At 69.3% G+C, this 20,099-nt stretch overlaps 5 protein-coding genes across 7 annotated transcripts in view; 3 read left to right on the top strand and 2 right to left on the bottom strand.

The window, feature by feature from the left end:
• TLX2 (T cell leukemia homeobox 2) overlaps positions 1 to 1,941 on the top strand; it is a 5,220-nt gene extending 3,279 nt beyond the window's left edge. The window contains exons 2-3 of one of the 2 annotated variants that reach the window (XM_053976307.1): positions 505 to 685; positions 1,861 to 1,941. In XM_053976307.1, the coding sequence (XP_053832282.1) occupies positions 505 to 685; positions 1,861 to 1,941 (262 nt within the window). Of the gene's footprint in view, positions 1 to 504; positions 1,653 to 1,860 lie in introns of those variants that run through there. The other variant, XM_053976306.1, reaches the window with a different exon arrangement.
• Positions 1,896 to 3,411, top strand: LOC128806606 (alpha-internexin-like). The gene is made up of 3 exons (XM_053976308.1): positions 1,896 to 2,188; positions 2,808 to 2,932; positions 2,996 to 3,411. Exons 1-3 carry the CDS (start codon positions 1,973 to 1,975, stop codon positions 3,045 to 3,047), a joined length of 393 nt encoding a protein of 130 aa, XP_053832283.1. The 5' UTR covers positions 1,896 to 1,972; the 3' UTR covers positions 3,048 to 3,411.
• A 706-nt stretch (positions 3,412 to 4,117) lies between these two features.
• Positions 4,118 to 5,994, bottom strand: LOC128805905 (interleukin-12 subunit beta-like). The gene is made up of 6 exons (XM_053974891.1): positions 5,925 to 5,994; positions 5,348 to 5,572; positions 5,050 to 5,158; positions 4,785 to 4,966; positions 4,536 to 4,684; positions 4,118 to 4,258 (listed from the first exon to the last, which is right to left on the bottom strand). Exons 1-6 carry the CDS (start codon positions 5,992 to 5,994, stop codon positions 4,118 to 4,120), a joined length of 876 nt encoding a protein of 291 aa, XP_053830866.1.
• A 1,522-nt stretch (positions 5,995 to 7,516) lies between these two features.
• On the bottom strand, positions 7,517 to 13,655 carry DQX1 (DEAQ-box RNA dependent ATPase 1). Of its 2 annotated transcripts, none has more exons than XM_053975214.1 (11): positions 13,498 to 13,655; positions 12,761 to 13,081; positions 11,617 to 11,810; positions 11,047 to 11,422; positions 10,596 to 10,832; positions 10,306 to 10,405; positions 10,044 to 10,199; positions 9,697 to 9,888; positions 9,480 to 9,605; positions 8,159 to 8,621; positions 7,517 to 8,082 (listed from the first exon to the last, which is right to left on the bottom strand). In XM_053975214.1, the coding sequence occupies exons 2-11, from the start codon at positions 13,061 to 13,063 to the stop codon at positions 7,905 to 7,907; spliced, it is 2,325 nt and encodes a 774-aa protein (XP_053831189.1). In that variant the 5' UTR covers positions 13,064 to 13,081; positions 13,498 to 13,655; the 3' UTR covers positions 7,517 to 7,904. The 2 variants fall into 2 exon arrangements, with proteins under 2 accessions (XP_053831189.1, XP_053831190.1); XM_053975215.1 differs by having other exon boundaries at positions 8,159 to 8,349; positions 8,431 to 8,621; positions 12,761 to 13,652.
• A 1,941-nt stretch (positions 13,656 to 15,596) lies between these two features.
• Positions 15,597 to 20,099, top strand: part of LOC128806035 (dedicator of cytokinesis protein 2-like) — a 45,536-nt gene continuing 41,033 nt past the window's right edge. Inside the window, exons 1-9 of the mRNA XM_053975218.1 lie at positions 15,597 to 15,670; positions 17,305 to 17,388; positions 17,486 to 17,526; positions 17,760 to 17,815; positions 17,917 to 18,013; positions 18,097 to 18,245; positions 18,593 to 18,728; positions 18,834 to 18,988; positions 19,376 to 19,457. Of these exons, the coding sequence (XP_053831193.1) occupies positions 15,631 to 15,670; positions 17,305 to 17,388; positions 17,486 to 17,526; positions 17,760 to 17,815; positions 17,917 to 18,013; positions 18,097 to 18,245; positions 18,593 to 18,728; positions 18,834 to 18,988; positions 19,376 to 19,457 (840 nt within the window). The 5' untranslated portion in view covers positions 15,597 to 15,630. The remainder of the gene's footprint in view (positions 15,671 to 17,304; positions 17,389 to 17,485; positions 17,527 to 17,759; positions 17,816 to 17,916; positions 18,014 to 18,096; positions 18,246 to 18,592; positions 18,729 to 18,833; positions 18,989 to 19,375; positions 19,458 to 20,099) is intronic.

Raw genomic sequence — 20,099 nt, 5'->3', positions numbered from 1 at the left:
TCTGGCAGCCACCTCAATATTCCTCTGACAGACACCCCAATGTATCCCTCTGGCAGCCACCCCAATATCCCTCTGGCAGACACCCCAATGTATCTGACAGCCATCCCAATGTATCCCTCTGACAGCCACCCCAATATCCCTCTGACAGCCACCCCAGTATCCCTCTGGCAGCCACCCCAATATCCCTCTGGCAGCCACCTCAATATCCCTCTGACAGACACCCCAATGTATCCCTCTGGCAGACACCCCAATATCCCTCTGGCAGCCCCAAACCCCACATCCCTCCAGCAGCGAGCCCCACATTCTGGGCGAGGCTGGGACTGGGATGGGCTGGCGATGGATGGCGTGGGCTGCCCATCGCCGTGGCCTCCCCTGTGCACCGCTGGGTGAGGTCTGGTGGTGGTGTGGGACGTGGCAGTGGTAAGGGGACGAGGGACGGTGCCGTGGGGCAGTGGGCACGTGGCAGTGCCAGCTGCGGTCCGGGCCAATGGCGGGTGTCTGCAGGCGTCAGACGGCGGAGGAGCGCGAGGCGGAGCGGCAGCAGGCCAACCGGCTGATGCTGCACCTGCAGCAGGAGGCTTTCCAGAAGAGCCTGGCGCAGCCGCTGCCGCAGGACCCGCTCTGCATGCACAACTCCTCGCTCTACGCCCTGCAGAACCTCCAGCCCTGGGCCGAGGACAACAAGGTGACGTCGGTCTCGGGGGTGGCCTCTGTGGTGTGAGGGCCCTGGGTGCTGCTCATGTGCCAGGAGGTGGCACTGGGAGCCTGGACCATGGCAGGGAAGGGGCTGCAGCTTCCTGAGAGCCCCGCACTGGCAGCCCCCTCCCTGCCATGGAGAGCCCCCCAGGACCATCCGGGAGTGAGGCCGTGCCCCTGTGGTTGGACTCAAAGCTTCACCAAAGCCCTCCTGGAGCACTGCTGTGGGCAGCCCCCTGCCTGGACCTCCAGGAGCCCAGGGATGGGCCCCCATGCCCTAAGGACCTCTGCAGCCCCCTGCCTGACCCCCAGGAGCCCAGGGCTGGGCCTCTGCACCCCACAGATGTCTGTAGCCCCCTGCTCAGACCCGTGGGAGCCAAGGGCTGGGCCTCTACACCCCATGGACACCTGCAGCTCCCTGCCCGGACCCCTGGGAGCCCAGGGATGGGCCCCCACACCTGGCAGGGTTCTGCAGCTCCCCCCACCAGCAGCTCCGTGGGTCACGCTGGCTCCCTTTGGGCCCCACCGCCTCCAGCCCACCCGGAGCAGGGCAGGGCATGGACCTCCCATTCCTGGTGCTGGAAGCCCCCCACCCTGACAGCGGGGTCTGCACCACCCGCACCACTTGCCTTATCCCGGGCGGAGTTTGCCACCTCCGGCTTTCATCTGTGCACGAAGGACTTGGCCGCCCCGGCCCCACCCCGTGGTGGGACAGACTGACGGTCTGGGCCCCCGGCCCCCCACCCACTGGTCTGTCAGCTCCCTGGGCCTGGACATGCCCTTGCAGCCCCCCGCCATGGGCTCGGGGTGCCCCCCATGCCGACGGATTGCACCAGTCCCTGACTCCCCCCGGGGCTGCCGTCACCTCCCACAGACTGAGCCTTGGTGTGACCCACAGAACACTCGTGGGGTGCAGAGGGGCTGAACACCCCACCCCCCCTTCTGGAAAATCTCTGCACCCCCTCCCCGGTGACCCCCTAAGTGGGGCTTCCCCCTGCCAGGACCATCCAGCCCGACTCCAGCCTCTGTTGATGATGATGATGATGGAGGGAATGAAGGGCGTGAGGGGATAACAACGGTGACCTTGACCCTGAACTCGACCTTGCCCCCCACCCCACCGCTATCCGCGCTGCTGCAGCCCCTCACCCCACTTTTGGGGGACAGGCTTCTGCGGGCTCCCCCTCTCCGTTGCTATCGGGAGGAGTCGGGCACCCGGTACCGGCGGGATTGGCTGCGGTTCCGTGACGCGGAGGGGTGGAACCGCATTACCACCGGGATGAGCGCGGCCGAGGGCCGGCCCCGGTGCCGGTGGGGCGGCGGCGGCGGCGGCGGCGAGGCGGTGCTCCGTGCCCGTGCTGAGGCCGCCGGTTACCGGAGGCTGCTGCGAGCCCGAGCCGCCGAGGTGGAGGCGTTGCGGGGGGCGGTGGGCGCGTTACACCGGCAGCTGGAGGGGCTGCGGGACCGGCGGAGCGGGGAGCTGGCCAAGTACCAGGTGCGGGATGGGGGGGCCGGGGGGCGCCTGGGGGGTTGGGAGGGAGCGGGGGTGGGGGCTGGGATGGGAGGAGGGGGGGGTGGATGTTTGGGGGGGGGGGCGGTGCTGGAGCTGGATGCCCGGAGGGATGGGGAGAAGGGGGTGGGGTGGGGATGGGGAGGGGCGGGGGTCAGGGGTCCGGATGGAGGTGGGGGGCCCCGGGAGGCAGCGGGAGCGGCGGCGGGATGGGATGGGGGAGTTCAGGTGGGGCTGGGAGGTGGGGTTTGTGTGGGTCGGGCCACCGGGTGTCCCTGTGCGTGGGTGTCGGTGCGGGCTTGGGGATCCCGTGGGTCCATGTGGGGTGGGCGCCTAGGGGTCGGTGTAGGGCGGGGGTCTCCGCGGGGATCCGTGCGGGGTGGGGGGCGGTGCGGAGTTCCAGGGGTCGGGTCAGGGGTACCGGCAGTCTGTGTAGGTGGGGTTCGGGGCGGGGGTGGGGGTCCGTGCGGATCGGGGGGTCGGGCCGGGGCTGTGGGGAGGAGGAGGGGGTCCTTGTGGGGCCAGAGGTCACTGTGTGCGGGGGTCCGGCCGGGGATCCCGGGGGTCGCCCCGCGGCCCCGGCGCTGCTGACGGCCCGGCTCAGGAGCGGGTGGCGGAGCTGGAGCGGGAGATCGGGGCGGCGGAGGCGGAGATGGCCCGGTGCCTACGGGAGTACCCGGCGCTGCTGCGGCTGCGGATGGCGCTGGAGGCGGAGATCGCCGCGTACCGGTACGCGAGGGGGGCGCGGGGGGCACGGGGGGCGAGGGGCTTAGCCCGGCCCTTCTTTTCCAGGGAGATGCTGGAGAGCGAGGAGCTCCGCCTGGGCGGCTTGGCCCCGCCGTGAGCGGACCCCTTGGAGCCCCGCTCCCACCACCGGACCCCGGCCCTGCCGTTACCACTGGACCCGCGGTCCCGGGACCGGATCCTCAGCTCCACCACCAGACCCCGGTTCCTCCACCGGACCCCAGACCCCCGACTCCTGCGGCCCGGGCCACGATTCCCTGGGAGCCTCGGGACCTCTCTGGACTCACGGAGCCCCGGTCCTTCTGCCCCCCCGTTCCACGGGTCCCCCGGACTTCTGCGTGCCCACCTGCCCCGGGACCGCGGGAGGGCAGCGCCCGGGGGGACACACTCTCACCAGCCTCTCCGGGGTGGGGGTCCCGGCCCAGACCCGTGTGGAAGCACCTCAATAAAGCCCCGTGGCATCACCCGGAGCCGGCGCGGCTGGAGGGGGGTGGGCAGCACCCCTGGCTGTGCTCCAGAGGTCTGTGGTGGGCTGGGGGCGTGGAGGGCTCCATGGGAAATGGGCTCATGGAGGGGTGTGGGTTCCCTCCTGCCTGAGGGTGCAGCCCCTCACCCCCGAGCTGGGTGCGGCACGGGGACACTGAGGGGGCGCATTGTGGGGCCACAGCTTCGGCAGGAACTGAGCCCCCCCAGTGGCGACGGGTGGTCGCTGATCCCCCCCACTGTCAGCGGCACTTTAGGGTCAGGATGGGACCCTGCTCCCCGGGCTGTGGCCGGGGGGGTGCTGCTCCTGTGTCTGGGGACGTTGTCCCACCCTACTCCCCAGAAAGGAGGCAGAGCTGGGAGAGTTTTTGAGGTTGGGGGAGTTCAGGGAAGCTGGGCAGGGCCCTCTACCCCGCCTGTCCCCAAGCTGGGCTGGAGCACGGGTGGAGCCTGTCCCAGCCATGCAGATGGACCCCAGGGCTGAGCCTTGTGCCAGCAGGGAGCCCCTCGGGGAGCTGTGGGGGCCCAGCACCTCCCTTCCCTCACGGACACCGAGCAGGGTTTGTGGTGGCAAAGCCAATCCCAGAGTTTTGATAAGGGGAAAAATCCTTTTCCAAGCTGTAAAGGGATGGGGGTTGCGGGGAAAGGAGGTGCCCGTCTGTGGGGTCAGCACCCTCAAAACCAGTGTTATTGGGGTGCATCGAGGCCCATCCAGCCGCTCCAGGGGCTCCAGGCCGGGGGGGTGTAGGGGTCCCGGCAGCTGATTCGCACCCGCCCCGCTCCCGCCGGCACCGGCGTCTCCTCCGCACCCTCCACGAACTGCTCAACCTGCAAAGGGGGCAGGGCACGGTCCAGGGAGACCCTTGGGGAGGGGGGCACCAGCACCCCTGACCCCGGCAGCGCTGCGGGGAGCAGGGGTGGCAGCCAGGGATGACAATTCATCACCCCAGGAAGGGAAGCAGCAGAGTGAGGAGGGGCCATGGCTCAGCATCTTCCCAGGCACAGGGAGGAAGGAGTCAGGGATGGGGCAGGGTGGGCACAGGGCAGGGTGGGGACATGGGGGAGCCTGTGCAGGGTCCCCCAGGGCAGAAATCCCCCCTGTTACCTGGGTGCCGTTGTGGAGCTCGTACTGTAGATGGTAGAGCAGTGCAAAGTAGGACTTGGGGAGCGGCCAGGAGGCCGGGGGGGCCCAGGCCAGGTGGAGCTGCTCCCCCTGCTGCTGCAGGCTCAGCTCCTGGGGCGGATCAGGACGCACTGTGGACAGAGAGGGCTCAGAACAGGGGCTGAGACCCCCCCCCGGAGCCTCCAGTATCTCTTGGACGCCCCCACCCCTCTGCTCCTGCCCTGAGCTCACCAATGTCGCGGAGGAAGAAGTGCCTGGAGAGGTTGAGGTAGGAGGTGTCCGAGAGCCCCTCCAGGTGCAGCTGGAGCGGGCGCAGCTCCTCTCCGAAGGGGCAGAACAGGGGGTCTGCCAGACTGGTGTTGAACTGGCCCTGCTCACTGGCCACTGGTACCCATGGCCCTACAGAGCCATCGCTGTGGGGAGGGAGGTATGGGTAACCCTTAGGGCAGGGTGGCCGTGGTGCTGGTGTGGGTTTGGGGGATCCCGGGGTACCCACCTGCGTATGAGGCGGGCACGGAAGATGGCAGAGGGGGGCCCGGGCCAGGAGCAGTGGAAGGAGCCGTTGTAGGACTCAGCCTGGCAGGACACGTTGATCTCCTCCTCGCCTGAGGGGTTGAGGGGTGGCTGGTCAGGGGCTGCATGAAGCCAGGAGCGGTGCCCCCTCGCTTCATGGCACTGGTGGGGCTCCCCTCGGCCCCACAGCCCTCAATGCCCATGGGCTGGGCACGGGAATCTTCTGGTCCTCAGCCCTCCACCCCCTGCACCCCATCACCCCCAGCCACGGCCCTCCGTACGGGTGCTGCTGACCACCACGTAGGTGGTGTCCAGCAGGTGACCACGGCCAGCCCAGCAGCTGTAGTTGCCAGTGGCTGGCAGGTCCAAGCCGACGATGGTGAGCTTCTGGCCCTCAGGCACCAGTTCGGCCATGGGCTCCTCCTCCCCGTTCAGTGTCCAGTAGATGTGCTGCTCTGAAGTGTCACATCTCACCACCACGTCCTGGTTGAGCTTCCCCACCTCGACTGGAGGTGAGAGGAAGAGACCGTGGTCAGAGGTGGGCTGTGGTGGGGGCAGATTGTCCCCCAAACCACCGTGGGAGTGGGTGTCCCTTGGCCTCACGACCTCCTTGCCCCATGGTCCTCACCCTGCTCCTGCACTCCACATCCATCCCCCCACTCCCTCACCCCATACCCACCCCACATCACCCTCATGCCCATCCTCTAATCTCCCAGCAGAGCTGTCACAGCCCCTATCCGTGGGATGTGGGTTTGGGGTGCCCCCCACTCCCTCTGCTTCCTCTGCAGTGCCTGCAGCTGCCCCAGCCAGAAGCTCCCCCCTCCAAGGCCTCCCCTGTACCCCGGGAGCAGCACTCACACTTGGGGGGGAAGGCAGTCAGGGGTTCTGCAGGCACAAGGGACAGCACCAACCCCACCAGCACCAGCATCTGGGAAGGGAAAGGGTGGGGAAGGGCAGCTCCAGCTGGACATAACCCAGGAGAGGGGCACAGCCAGGGCAGAGCCCCCGGCCCTGGGAGCAGCATCCCTGAAGCAGGATCCCCCTGAGACCCCCCCAACCCTCCCGGTCTGTGCCTACCTCTGTGTGTGTGTGTCTCTGGTGGGCTCGGCAGAGCGGGGGGCTGCGGTCTTATACTGGGCTGGACTCCATGGGGCTGCCCCAAGGTGCAGTCACAGCAGCATCACAGTTCTCAGAACTGGAGAATGCGACCCACGCTCAGCCCCTCGCCTCCCACCCACACCACTGCTGGTACTTCCCGGGGCAGGGGGCACTGGACACTCCCTGCCCTGCCCTGGAATGCCAGAGGCTTGGGTCCCCCTGGGAACACCCAGGCAAGAGGCAGCGCTGGGCACCTGGGATGGTGTTGGGGTTTTGGGTGGTCCCAGCTCTCTCAGGTGATGAGTCCTGAGCCCCTGCACCACCTGAGGGGCTGCGCATCACCGCGTGCTGCACAGAACCCCCACAGTGCTCTGCTGTGGGGTGGGGGGGACCTCTGAGGCCTATCAGCACCTGTGCTGGGGGTCTGGAGAGGAGCAGCTCAGGGCTGGGCCCCTCTGGGTGGGTGCCCGAGGAGAGGGGAGGGTTTCCACAGAGGCTCAGGGTGATGCCCCCAGCCTGGCACAGGTTGTCCCACCCCTTCCCTCCCCTCCTCGGGCCACTGCGTGTCCCATGGGATGCTGTGCAGAGATGAGGACGTAGGGACAAAGATCATCATGGTCACCAGCTGCCCCTTTGCCACCCCCAGCCCATGCCGAGGGCATGTAGCAGACTCCACCCTGGTGGCGGGGGAGCGCTGTACCCTTTCACGTACTTTCTGGAGTTCCTAGAAAGCAAAGGGGAAGTGGGGCTGTGGGAGGCTGGGGGAGCCCAGCTCTCACCTTTTGAGGCACTGCGGCCAGGACAGGGCAGTGGGACCTCCAAGGCCCTTCCCTGAGCAGAGCCAAGCCCCTGTGCGTGGGCTGCGGGGTGGGGAGGGAGAGCCTGGACCCCCAGGCCCCATGCAGCAGCTCAGCCCTTGGCTGCAGCACTGTAGGGTATCCCAGCAGGGGAGGGAGAGAGGGATGGGGCGCCTTGCCCGAGGGTGCACCCGTGCCCTGCCCTGTCTGGGGGAAGCAGGCGCTGGCAGCAGGTTTGGGGGCCTGCTCGCCCCCCCCTCGCCAACCGCAGCTTCCCCTTGGCTTCTGCAGAAGAACCACAACCACGGAGGGGAAGTCCTGATGCAAAGGCCAGGGATGCCCTCAGCACCTCGGCGTGGCTGGAACCCCAGCCTGGCACATGAAATGGGTGGGAGGGGAGCGAGGCCTCACAGACAGAAACCATCCCCGGGAGACAGGAGGAGCAGGGACAGAGCCCACCCTGGCTGGACCCCTCTGTGGTGATGTCCCTCGGCAGGATGGACCCCCCCACCCTGGCTGGACGCCTCGCTGCACTCACGGACACGAAGCCAGGAGCAAAGATCACAAAACTTTATACAGGAGGAGGGGCCCATGCGTGGCCCCTCGGCCCCGGGTGTGGGGGGAGTGGGGCTGGTGATGCCTTCAGCCCCACAGCACCCCCGGGAAAGACGGGGTGAAGGAGCCCAGTGGGGAGGGCCCACAACACTCCCCCGGCTGGGGCCAGCACTCCCCACTCCACGCTCTGCGGTGCCGGGGTGGTCCCACGGCCGCTGGCCCACGACTGACCACGGCGCAGCGCTGAGGCAGTGCCAGGCCGTGCCCGCGCCTCCCTGGGACAGCCCCTGCAGCCACACAGCCCCCCTGGGGCCTCTCGGGGGCTCTCCCGTCCCCAGGGTCACGGCCAAGCCCAGGCAGCCCCACCGCGGGGCTCCGGTGCTCCGGCTCACTGCAGGACGCAGACGTCCCCGTGCTCATCCTCGCGTCCGGCCGCCTGTGCCAGCTCCGGCTCTGCCGGCGCCTCCTCTGCTGCCACCACCTTCTCCCGCAGCTCCATCAGCAGGTCCCGGCCCTCGCTGGGCGGCAGGTTGCTCAGGTAGTACTGCGGGGCCAGCTCCACCAGCCTGTGAGGACAGGGTGGGGTCAGCCAGCTACAGGGACACCCTGTAAGGAAGGACCTGTCCCTCCCCGTCCCCTCACATCTGGGGCTGGATCTCCGAGACCACGCGCAGGCAGTTGTCCTGAGAGATGGTGAACTCGTGGTAGAGCACCCAGGGGGGCAGGCGGCGCGGGGGTGACCGCAGCAGGTACCCGCAGGCGGGGGCCAGGTGTGCCACGTGCTTGTGCGTCAGCATCACGTAGTTGCCGGAGCCGTCGATGTCTCGGGCGACCTGGGAGGGACCAGGAGGGAGTGGGGTGGCTGGCACACCCCCACATCCCCCCCACAGCTCCCTGCAGCCCCCTGGGCCCACCTTGAGGAAGTACCCGGAGATGAGGGCCCGCTGGATGTTGAGGGCGTTGGCGTCGGAGCCGAAGGCGGGTGGCGAGACCGGGAGCTCGATGCGGCGCATGACCTCGAGCAGCTCGGCGCGCACGGTGCCCGCCAGGCGCAGCGCCTCGGCGCACACGCCGTGCTTCCGGCACCAGCCCTCGTCCCCCGCGTCTGCGGGAGGGACAGCGGGGTCAGCGATGTGGGGACAGGGGTGGCACACTGGGGGCCATGATGTGGGAACAGGGATGGCACAGTGGGGGTCATGATGGGGGGACAGGGGTAGGACAGTGGGGTCAGCGATGTGGGGACAGGGGTGGCACAGTGGGGGGTCATGATGGGGGGACAGTGCTGGGACAGTGGGGGCCATGATGTGGGGACAGGGATGGGACAGTGGGGGTCATGATGTGGGGACAGGGGTGGGACAGTGGGGGTCATGATGTGGGGACAGGGATGGGACAGTGGGGGTCATGATGTGGGGACAGGGGTGGGACAGTGGGGTCAGTGATGTGGGGACAGGGATGGCACAGTGGGGGTCATGATGGGGGGACAGGGGTGGCACAGTGGGGGTCATGATGGGGGGACAGGGGTAGGACAGTGGGGGCAATGATGGGGGGACAGGGGTGGGACAGTGGGGTCATGATGTGGGGACAGGGGTGGGATAGTGGGGTCAGCGATGTGGGGACAGTGGAGTCAGTGACATGGGGACAGGAACGGCACAGTGGGGGCCACGATGTGGTGCCATGGGGATGTGGACAGGTGAGCAGAGAGCCCGCTGGGCTGGGGGCTTGGGGAACACAAAAGCACTGCTGCTTCCCCGGCCTGTGACCCCTTCACAGTGGGGACAGGGATTGAGCACAGGGCGCAGCCCCCAGGCTAGAGCTGGGACCCCCAGATCCTTCCCCATCCAGGCTGGGCACTAGGATGGGGTCAGGAATGTAGGGCAGGGGACACGAGGGGGTGTGAGACACCAGCCTCTGGGATGCCCACAGGGGTGCAAGCCCCCCACCCCCAGGCCCTGCCCACACTCACGCTGCTGGAAGGCATTGAAGATGTTGATGAGGGTGAAGTGGTCCCCGCTGGGGTGCAGCAGCGCCCGCCGGCGCAGGGCCACGGCTTCCTCCAGATGCGTGGACAGGGGCACGAAGCAGGGGGATGCTGGGGGTGGGCAGGGGGTCACTGTGTGCCCACAGGCACCTCCCTGGCAGTGCTGGCTCCTGAGGGCAGCCCCATGCCCCCCACACGGTACCTGTGAGCATGGCTGCCAGGCTGACCATCTCCTCCACGCAGTCGAACTCGCAGGAGGCAATGAGGGCCTTGGCCAGCTGCGGGTCCAGTGGGAACTCCGACATGATGATCCCCACCTCCGACAGATTCCCGTCATCATCCAGGGCTGCCAGGTAGTCCAGGTCCTCCAGCGCTTGCATCAGCGACTCGGGGGCTGGGGTGGGACATCAGGCAGCTTTGCCCACTCTGTCCTGCACCTGCCAGGCCCCCAGTCCCTCCCCAGAGACAACCCAGGCCGCAGTGATGGCTGCAGCCATGGCTGCCCCTGCTCCAGCCCCCCACGCCATGCCTGGCCCCCGTGGGCTCTACCTGGGCGGTCGAGGAAGTCACACTGGCCCATGTCGGCGATGTCCAGGCGCTTCAGCAGCAGCACGAGGCGGCTCAGGCTGGTCTCACTGACGTGGGGCGCAGGGCTGGGGGGCAGGCGCTGCTCAAAGGCCTCCGAGTACAGGCGCAGGCAGGTGCCTGCAGGAGAGCAGCCATCAGCTGGGACAGGGACAGGGTGGGGACAGGTGCCGGGCCAGGGGCTGCTGGCAGTGCCGAGGGGGGGACACCGGAGCAGGGGTCTCACCTGGGGGGTTGCCAGCGGCTCGCTGCATGCGTGACTCGGCCTGGCTCCGGCTGATGGGCCGCAGCACCTGGGACTCGGCGCGGATGCGGGGGTTGTACACCTGCGGGAGGCTGTGAGTGGGACACCGCAGGGGACCCCTGCCATCCCCCAAGGCCCTTCAGCTGCCACTGCAGGGCCACCGCTGCCACCTCCCTAGGGCAGACCCCTCCTCTCAGCCTAGAACATCCCACCCCACTGCACCCCAGGGCAGACCCAGACCCCAACCCCCTCCCGCCCCCTGTCCCACTCACGCTGCGCAGCTCCAGCCCCGAGTCGATGACAAAGCGCACGGTGCCCAGCGAGAAGGACGAGTCCCCGAGCCAGTGGGTGACAATGACACGGCGCTCCCGGCTCTCCTCGGGCGTCTCGTAGAGGCGCTGCGCGGCCCGGCCCACGCCGGGGTGCAGCGGCAGCACCAGCAGCGGGCCCAGCGCCGGGCTCAGCGCCACGGCCTCCGTCTGGATGGCAGCGCAGCACTCGGAGATCTCCTGGGCGAGGACAAGGGGGCACAGGTGACACCTGCCGACACCCACGGTGTCCCCATTCCCAGGTCAGGGTGCTGTGCCACGCCCCGCACCCACCTCCCACTGCAGAGGGGCTGCAGCTCCCCCAGTTTAACCCCAGCTGCCCCCGCCGTCCTTTGGGCTCCCCGTTGAGATGAACACCCCAAACCTCCCCTGCCGTGTTCCCCCGTCAGCCCACCTGCTCGCTGGCCAGGAAGATGAGGACGTGGCCGGGCTCCTGGCGCCGGTGGATGTCCAGCACGGCCTGACAGGCAGCGGCCACGCTCCCGTGGGCTGGCGGCTCCCGGTAGAGCAGCTGTGGCGGGGAGCCGTGCCCCGGGACCCGCACCACGGGGGGGTCCCCGCAGAAGGCGCGCAGCCGCGGCTCCAGGGCGGGCGAGGTGACCACCACGAGCCGCAGGGCCGGGCGCTGGCGCAGCACGTCCTTGAGCAGCCCCAGCAGCGCGTCCGTGGGCACCGTGCGCTCCTGCGCCTCGTCCAGCACCACCACCCCGTACTGCCGCAGCAGCGGGTCCGACGTCATCTCCCGCAGCAGCATCTCGTCCGAGCAGAACCTGACACCGCCCCGCCCCATCAGCGGGACCCCTGGCTGGGGCTGGCCTCGCCCCCTCCCCACAGCAGCCCCCTCCCCACAGCAGCCCGTGCCGCTCTGCAGCGAGGCCAGGCTGGATTAAGGGATTAAGCGGAGCTCAGCGGGATTAGGGCGCCGTGCTCCCAGCCAGCGCGGGCCCCGCCGTCCCTCCCGTACCTGAGGATGGTGTCGGCGGTGCAGCAGTCCTCGTGTGGCACGCAGTAGCCCACCTCGTGGCCCAGGTTCAGGTCCATCTCGTCGGCCACGCGCAGGGAGAGGCTGAGGGCGGCCAGGCTGTGGGGCTGGGTGCAGGCCACCAGCCCGTGGGCGAACGACATGGACAGGGCGTACTCGGCGCACCACTGAGGGATCTGTGGGGACAGGGCATGGGGCAGCGTGGCTCCAGGAGTGTCCCCTCCCCGCTGTGCCCCTCCAAAGGGCACAAGGACCCTCCCCATGGACCTGGCTGCAGGATCTCCAGGGCCAGGGGCTGTCCAGAGGCACTCAAAGCTCAGGCAGGATCTTCCCTCCCCACTCCTGTCACCTCTGAGCCCCACAGCCTGTAACAGGAGCCCCGTGGCCCCACACCTGCAGCTTCCTGCCCCGGTGTGGGACACCACGACCCTGCTCTCACATCAGGGACATGGGACAATGGTCTGGGAAACGCCACAGAGAAGGAAGGGATCAGCAGGGAGCAGCTGCTGGCCAAGTGCCCGGCCTGACAGTGTGGGACAGTGCCAAGGCCACGCAGATGTCCCTTTGGCACCAGGGACCCGAGTCCTGCTTCCTCCTGTCACCTCTGAGCCCCACACGAGCGGTGCCTGTGCCTCAGTGCCCCCAGGACCCTGCAGGGCAGGGTGCTGCACCCAAAACCGAGCCCTGGGGCCCGCACAGGAGCTTTGGTCCCCAAACCCAGCAGCGCCAGCCCAGCCCAGCAGGTCACACCCAGGGAGCTGATTTGGCTGAGCACCTGGAGCCCAGGGCCAACACCCCGACAGCCTGCGGCGACCCAGCCCATTCCGGCCCACCGCTCTCGCAATCCCTTCCCCGGTCAAAGTCTGCCAGGCGCCGTCCCCGAGTGCCACCAGCAGCTGGGACCGGCTCCCCGGGCCAGCCGGGACGGATCTGGCACCGCAGCCCGGCCGCTGCCCCGGCGCCAGGCCCGGCTCCGGGAGCGCCCGTTCCCCGTTCCCGTGCCAGCCGCTCCCGTGGCACCGCTCCCCGCGGGTCTGCCCGGAGCCCCAGCACATCACGGTGCCCGCCCACCCCGCCGGGCTCCGTGCAGCGTTCCCGGGGGCCCCCGGCCCGCCCTGGCCCTCACCTGCGTGCTCTTGCCGGTGCCGGGGGCTCCGGACACCAGCACGATGCCGCTGTTGCCCTCCAGGTGTTCCATGAAGCTGTACTTGGTGCTCCAGACCGGCAGCTCCCGGCGCTGCCGCAGCAGCTCGTAGTAACGGGAGGAGAAGGGCAGCCCATCGTAGGGGTTCACCTCCAGGTCGCCGTCGCAGCCCAGGGACGGCTCTTCATCCTCCTCCTCCTCCTCCTCCTCCTCCTCCTCCTCCTCCAGCGCGGAGCCGGGGCCGCTCGGCCCGGGCAGGGGACCCGGGGCCGCGGAGCCGGCCATGGCGGGGTGACACCGGAGCTGCGAGGGCGGGCGGGGGTGGAGCGGGACCGGCGCTGACCCACCCCCGCCTACGTCCCGGGAAGGAGCCCGGTGCAGCCCAGTGCCACGTCCCGTCCCGGCGGGGAGGGGGACCCGCGGATACCGGGGACGGGCGGGGGATGCGGGCACAGGGGCGCGGACGGGTGCGGAGGGGTGACACGGGGCCGCGAGATCAGGAACAGAACCGGAGTGTGGGGGACCGGGAGAACGGGCAGGGAACCGGGAAAAGGGATGGGGCACCGGGGGAGCCCCGCAGGATCGAGCGGAGTGCGGAGACCGGACTGGGCTGTGCGTGGGGACCGCACCGAGGCAGGGTACAGGGGTTACGGGACAGGGCGGACACCTCGGGAGGGTCGGTCCCGAACGGCACGGGCCGGACCGGGTCGGCGGAGCACCTGTACGGGACGGTCCGGCCCGGTGCCGGTGCTCAGGTGCCCGGTCCGGATCTCAGTGGAGCAGGCGGGCGGGTCAGGGGCGGGTCCCCCGCACACCCCCTCCGGGCCGCGGCCCCGGTTCCGGCCCCGGTTCCGGTTCCGGTCCCGCCGCTCACCTGCGCGCGCCACCGCGGGCCCCGCCCGGGGACACGGTCACGTGCCCCCCGCGCCGTCACGTGCCCCGCCCGCGGCAGCCAATCAGCGCCCGCGCCGGGCGGGGCCCGGATGTGGCGGCGGGACGGGAGCGGAGCGGGGCCGCCGGCACCGCCGGCAGCGCTCCCGCCTCCGGCCTCCGCTGCCAGCTCCCGTGTGCGCCTCCGAGCCGGGCGCGGCTGCAGCCCGAGCCCGCCCGCAGCCCCTATTCGGACCGGGCTTCCCGGTACCGGATTTCTTGATGCTGGTGCGGGGCATCCCGTACTGGATCTAGGCATCCCGGTGCGGGACCGGGCGTACCGAAGCCGGGCATCTTGTGCTGGCGTATCCCGTAGCAGTGCCGGGCATTCCCATGCGGGACATCCTATACTTGTCGGGTGTACCGGAGCCGGGCATCCCGTACCGCTGTCGGTCCTTCCGTACCGGCGCATCCCGTAATGGTGCTCGCCATACTGGTGCTGGGCATCCCGCTGCCGGAGCGGGGCATCCCGTACCAGCACGGGGTGTATCGGGGCCGGGCATCCCGCTACCGGACATCCCGTACCGGCGCCTCGCACCCGAAGCAGCTCCCTCGGCCGCGGCGGCTCCCGGCGGGACCGGCAGGTGGAGCTCCCTGACCGGCGAACGGCCCGGCCCGGCCCGGCCCGGCCTGAGCTCCCGCCGGGGCCGCGGGGCAGGGACCGCGCACCGGGCAGCGCCGGCTGGGGACCGAGCGCTGCCTGCCTGCCCCGGGAACCGGGAACCTCGGAGGCTGCGGGCAGTGCCACGCCTGCGGTTCCTGCTCTCCGGGAGCCCCGGCAGCCCCCGCACGCCGGTGCCCGTGCCACATTTCCTTCTGCTCAGCCCCGGTGCTGCCCGCCCCGGTGCGGGCGGGTCCGTGCAGTGGCGGGGATCTGGCGGAACATCCCGGGCACATCCCGGGCTTTGCCGTGCGTGGCGGCGGCTCCGGCGGCTGCTCCCGCTCCTCGCACCTCGGCCCGGGCGGTGACACCGGAGTGGCGCGGCGGGGCCGCTTTTGGCTGACCCACCCGGTCTCCCTCTCCCGCGGGGCTCTCCGCCTCTGCTCTGGGCCGGCTTTTGGTCAGGGGGTCTGTCCTGGGGCTGGGGGGGGACCCGCGGGGCGCCCAGGGGTGACCCCAGAGCAGGCTCAGGTCGCAGGGGGGATTTGGGGACACGCCAGGGGGGTGGGGATGCAGGGAAGGAGCCGAGGGCTGGCTCCAAGGGGCTGATGGAGAGGGACACGTGCCAATCTGTGGGAGCAGCAGCAGGACTTGGGGGGGCTCAGAGGGTCCCAGGGCAGCGTGGCAGGGGGAAGGTGAGGGCTTGGCTGAGCCCCCACCCCTGTGGAGCCACCAGAGCCGGACAGGCAAGTGCAGGCAGCAGGAGGAAGGAAGTGGCTGGTGCTGAGCGGTTGCTCCACCTGGTGCTGCAGGAGCCCAGGGCTGGGCAGGGCACGGAGCCAGCGCTGGCACAGCTGGGCCTGGTGCAGCGAGGGATGGAAATGTGGACAAGCCAGAGCCAGCCACGATGGCAGAAATGTTGTGCCAGCAAGGAGCCTCACAGCTGGCACAGGCCCACGGCTCCTCGTGGCTCCGTGGTGTGGTGGAGCACTCCGTGCTCCCAGCTCCAGCTCCATGTCCTGCTCTTGGTCACTCAAAGGGGTCACCGTGCCACCACGACCCATCCCAGTGACCAGAACCACCTTGCCAGTGACCCCTGAGCCCAGACCCTTGGCTGGGCGCTGTGGGGGTCCCGGGGGCTCCATCCCCACCACGCTGCTCGTGGCGGGGGCAGGACGGCGGGGTGGGACCCCCGCGCGCAGAGGAAGCGGAGGTTTCACAAGCTGGGGGTACACGTGACACGGCGAGCGTGGCAGGAGGAACCACCCGTGGCTCTGCAGCGCCCCGGTCCCCGCGGCACGGCCCCGGTGCCCCGGTGGCCATGGCGCCCTGGCTGCCCACCAAGGAGAAGTATGGCGTGGGTGAGTGGGGGCTGTGGGGCCCTGGGGGGGGTTTCTCCTTGGCAGAACGGGGTGCTCAGGGTGAGGTGACATCCACGGTACCCCTGTGGCTGTGGTGGTGGCAGTTGGGTGATGGCAGTGGTGCCGAGCTGGTGCCGCGGTGAGGCGATGCGAGGAGGGGAGCAGGTCCCTGCCGTGCTGGGTGCAGGAACAAGCAGGGGCTGCAGGCCTGGTGACAGAAGGCTCAGGGAAGGGGGCCAAGCAGGACAGGTGCCAGCAGGACCCACGCACCAGGAGGCTCCTGAGCTGGTGCTGGTGGGCGTGGGAAGCACTGGGGTGGGGGCTTGGCTTCCCTCCAGGCTTTGGGTCTGGGCTCAGCCCGGCTGCTGAGGCTCTGGGGAAGCCTTGAAACACCCCAATAATTTTCCTCAGGTTCCACCTGGGGCTTTGCAGCAGCCTCGGTGTTGGTGGTGGCAAAGCCCTGGGCACCCCAATTCCTTGCGGCACCCCCAACTTGGGCTCCCCGTGCCCTGCAGCAGCCCGGGGCACCCCCACTCCCTGCAGCACCCCCAGCTTCTGCTGGTTCTGGCAGCCCTCTGCTTCTTCCCGTTTCTTGCGGGGCCGTTTCCTGCACCCTTCCCTTGCACTCTCTGCAGTGCTGGAGCGAGGGCTGAGCTGCTGCAGGGTCCTGGGCAGCACCTGAGCGAGGGCTGAGCTGCTGCAGGGTCCTGGGCAGCACCTGAGCGAGGGCTGAGCTGCTGCAGGGTCCTGGGCAGCACCTGAGCGAGGGCTGAGCTGCTGCAGGGTCCTGGGCAGCACCTGAGCGAGGGCTGAGCTGCTGCAGGGTCCTGGGCAGCACCTGAGCGAGGGCTGAGCTGCTGCAGGGTCCTGGGCAGCACCTGAGCGAGGGCTGAGCTGCTGCTGCTCCCAGCATGGGGAGTTCAGGGTGATGGGAGGGCTCCCGGTGCCGGGTGGGTCTGGGGGTGCTGCAGTATGAGCTGGCCCCAGCTGGAGCTCAGGGTGGGCACAGGCATGGTCCTGGCAGGGACCCCCGGGTGCAGGGACTGTCCCCCAGTCTGGTGGCCAAACCAGGGCTGCCTGCCCCAGAGCTGTCCCTGGGGCCAGAAATAGCGACAGGGACAGCCACCACAGCACAGCCGGGCAGGAAGCCGCTGGTCACCAAGAGCACCGCCCCCCTCCCCTGCCACCAGCCACCAGCTCTGCTGTCCCCAGACAGACTTGTCCCTGGGCCACCACACCTGTCCCTGGGCCACCAGACCTGTCCCTGGGCCACTAGGCCTGGGCAGGGCCTCAGCTGGCACTTGCCTCCCTGCACTGCTTGTGCCAGGAGCAGGACCATTGGCAATCAGGGTGTGGGTGGCAGGCAGAGGGGTGCCATAAGGGACCCCTGAGTGCCAAAAAGGGGCTGGGGGCTTCTGCTGTGCCCGGCCCTGTGTGGGCTGTGCCGTGGCTCTCCTGGGGTGGGGGTGCTCGGGGGTCTCACGCTGTTTGTGGGGTTGGGGCTCTGCCCCATCTCCCAGGGCTGAACGGGGGGCACCCATGGGGTGCTGGCTGTGGGGTGCAGGTGCCCAGAGCCTGGGGGCTGGTGAGGGGCTCCAGGCCGGGATCCCAACTCCCAGCCCCTCTTCCCACAGCCGTGTGGAACTTCCCACGCACCAAGGAGCATCACCTCCCGCTGCAGATCGGGGAGATGGTGCACATCCTGCAGGCCTCCGAGGGTAAGGGGACCCCCGGGTGCACCCCAGTGTGGGTTCCTGCACCCTCCTTTGTCCCTCAACCTGACGATGAGGCTGACGATGTCCCCTCCCCTCGCAGGCTGGTACTGCGGGTACTCGCTCCGGAACAGGGCTGCCCGGGTAGGTGCGGGGGTGCTGGGGTTTTGGAGGCAGGAGGGGCACTGCTGGTGGCATTCTATCCCTGCTGGGTGTCTGCGGGGGGGCAGAGGGGGCATGGACAGCGGCTTGCCCTGTCCATGGGGGGATGTTGGGGTTCGAGGGGGGGCAGGGGACACGCCAGGCTGAGCCCCCAGCTGTGCCCCTCTGAGGGAAATCTCCCAGCCCGGGCGTGCTGATGGCTCTGGCTCCCTCAGGGCATCTTCCCGGCCTCGCTGATCCGGCTGAAGGGCGCCGTGGCGGAGCAACGGGGGTAGGTACGGGGCACGGGCAGGGGCGGTGGGCTTCACCTTCTGCCCCGTGCGGGGTCCCTGCGGTGCTGGGGCACTCCAGGGGTCCCTGTGCCTCCCCCAGGGTGGAGGAGAGCGTGGTGCCCTCCGAGACGCCCATGGTGCAGGAGATCACCACCACGCTGCGGGAGTGGGCCACCATCTGGAAGCAGCTCTATGTGGTGAGGGACGGGGGTCTGGGTGTCGGGGGGGGGGATCTGGGAGCAGGGTGGGGACCCCCGGTGACCCCGTGGTGCTGCCGCAGGCCGGGCAGGCGGAGCGGTACGGGCAGGTGAAGAGGATGATGCAGGAGCTGATGGAGCAGCGCTCGCAGCTGCTCTCGGGGACGCTGCCCAAGGACCAGCTCCTGCGGCTCAGGAAGGAGGTGACCGGCAAGATGGACTACGGCAACAAGTGAGGGCAGGGACGGGGCACGGGGACCTCAGATCTGCCTCTGGCACAGGCTGTGCGGTGCCCAGGTGTGCTGCCTGGTGTCCTGCCTGGCTGTTCCTGTGTCCCCATCGTCCCAGCTGGCTGTCCCGTGGTGGCTGGGGACAGTAAGTGTGCCACCAGCTGCTCAAGCCACCTGGCCAAGGGTTATGGCTGGGCCAGGAATGTTCCTGGTGCTGCCAACTCCTGTCCCCTTTCCCAGTGGCATCTGTCCTGTCCCCTCAGACCCTGTGCAAGGACGAGTGAGTCCTGGTGGGACACGCAGGCCCGTGTGCCCCCACTCCTGTCTCACCCCATGCCGGCCCCTGCAGGATCCTCGCGCTGGACCTGGTGGTGCGGGATGAGGACGAGAACATCCTGGACCCCGACAGGACCAGCGTCATCAGCCTCTTCCAGGCTCACAGGAGGGCGGCACAGACCCTCACCCAGCGCATCCAGGAGGAGACGGTGAGGCCGCTGCCGGCCCCGCACCCACCCAGAGCCTGATTTCCCCCACGCCAGGGGATGTGACAGGGGCTGAGCTGTGGGGCTGAGCCACCTCGTGCCCCCCAGAGCTCGCAGCAGAGAGCAGCAGGCCATGGCACCCACGGGGCTGCTTCGCCCTCCCACAACCTCTACCTCTGCGTCCGTAACTTCGTCTGCCACATCGGGGAGGAGGCTCAGCTCTTCATGGCTCTCTACGACCCCGGCGAGCAGAGCATCATCAGGTGGGGTCCCGGGGCTCAGGACACACCCCTGCCCCTGCTCTGCTGGATGATCCTGCTGCCCCTGTGGCGATCCCCCCGCAGCTGCCCATCCTGCCCAGCCCAGAATCACCCAGCGGGTGTCACAGGGGGAGGGGGCACGTCCCTTCCCATAGAGCAGGAGGGTTCGTCCTGGCGTGCCAGCCATGCAGGCATATCCCGTGGCACAGCGTACGACTCGTCCTGCCCCAGGCACTGCTGAGGTGACCAGCGCGGTGACTGGGGACAGCCAGGCTGGGCCAGTGCCCGTGCCGCGACTGGGGACACTGGTGGGCTGCGGGGTCCGTGGAGTGGGAGCTGGCAGGGGCTCTGCCGCCCCGGTGCCCACCTCAACCATCACCCGCCCCGCAGCGAGAACTACGTGATCCGCTGGGCCAGCACCGGCGTGCCCCAGGACATCGAGCTGCTCAACAACCTCAAGGTCGTGTTCACGGTGAGCGCAGACCCCGGGGGAGCCGCGCTGCTGCCTCCCCCTCCTGCAGATCTGCCCCCACCCGCAGCATTTCGGGTGCCCCGTGTCCTCCCCCCCACCCCGCATCAGTCCCCCTGCTCGTGTACCCTAAGCCCCTTCGCAGATCCCTGACGTGGCACCCGCCGTGGCGGTGCCCCTCGGGGTCCCCTCCCGGTCCTGGGGGCCCCGGGGTCCCCTCCTGGTGCTGGGGGTCTTGGGGTGCCCCGTCCCCGCTCGTCCCACGCCCCTCGGCACCCGCTGCTGACTCAGCGCTTTGGCTGCAGCGCAGCGCTGACCCCCGGGACGCCGCGGAGCCATCGATATGCAAATGAGGCGAGAAAATCAATGTTAATGAGCAGCATCAGCACTTCGGCTCCGCTGCCGCCCTCCGGCTCTCGCCCATCTCCGCCCTCTGCTCTGCTCGCTGCTGATGTCCCCGCGTGTCCCCACGCGTTGCGGCGTGTCCCTATCCCTTGTCCTTAGCGCCGCTGGAAGGTTTTGGCGCAGGGGCAGCACCCAAGGGACCCGATCCCGTCCCCAGTGTCGCCGGAGCTGGGGTACAGGGCCATCCTGACATCCTTACACCATGCCAGGTTGCCCCCCGCTTGCCAAACTGCCTGGTCT

Source organism: Vidua macroura, chromosome 4, assembly GCF_024509145.1.
Source record: "Vidua macroura isolate BioBank_ID:100142 chromosome 4, ASM2450914v1, whole genome shotgun sequence".
Classification (NCBI taxonomy): Eukaryota; Metazoa; Chordata; class Aves; order Passeriformes; family Viduidae; genus Vidua; species Vidua macroura.
The sequence above is the reverse complement of the archived record's forward strand: the minus strand, read 5'-3'. Positions and strand labels throughout refer to the sequence as shown.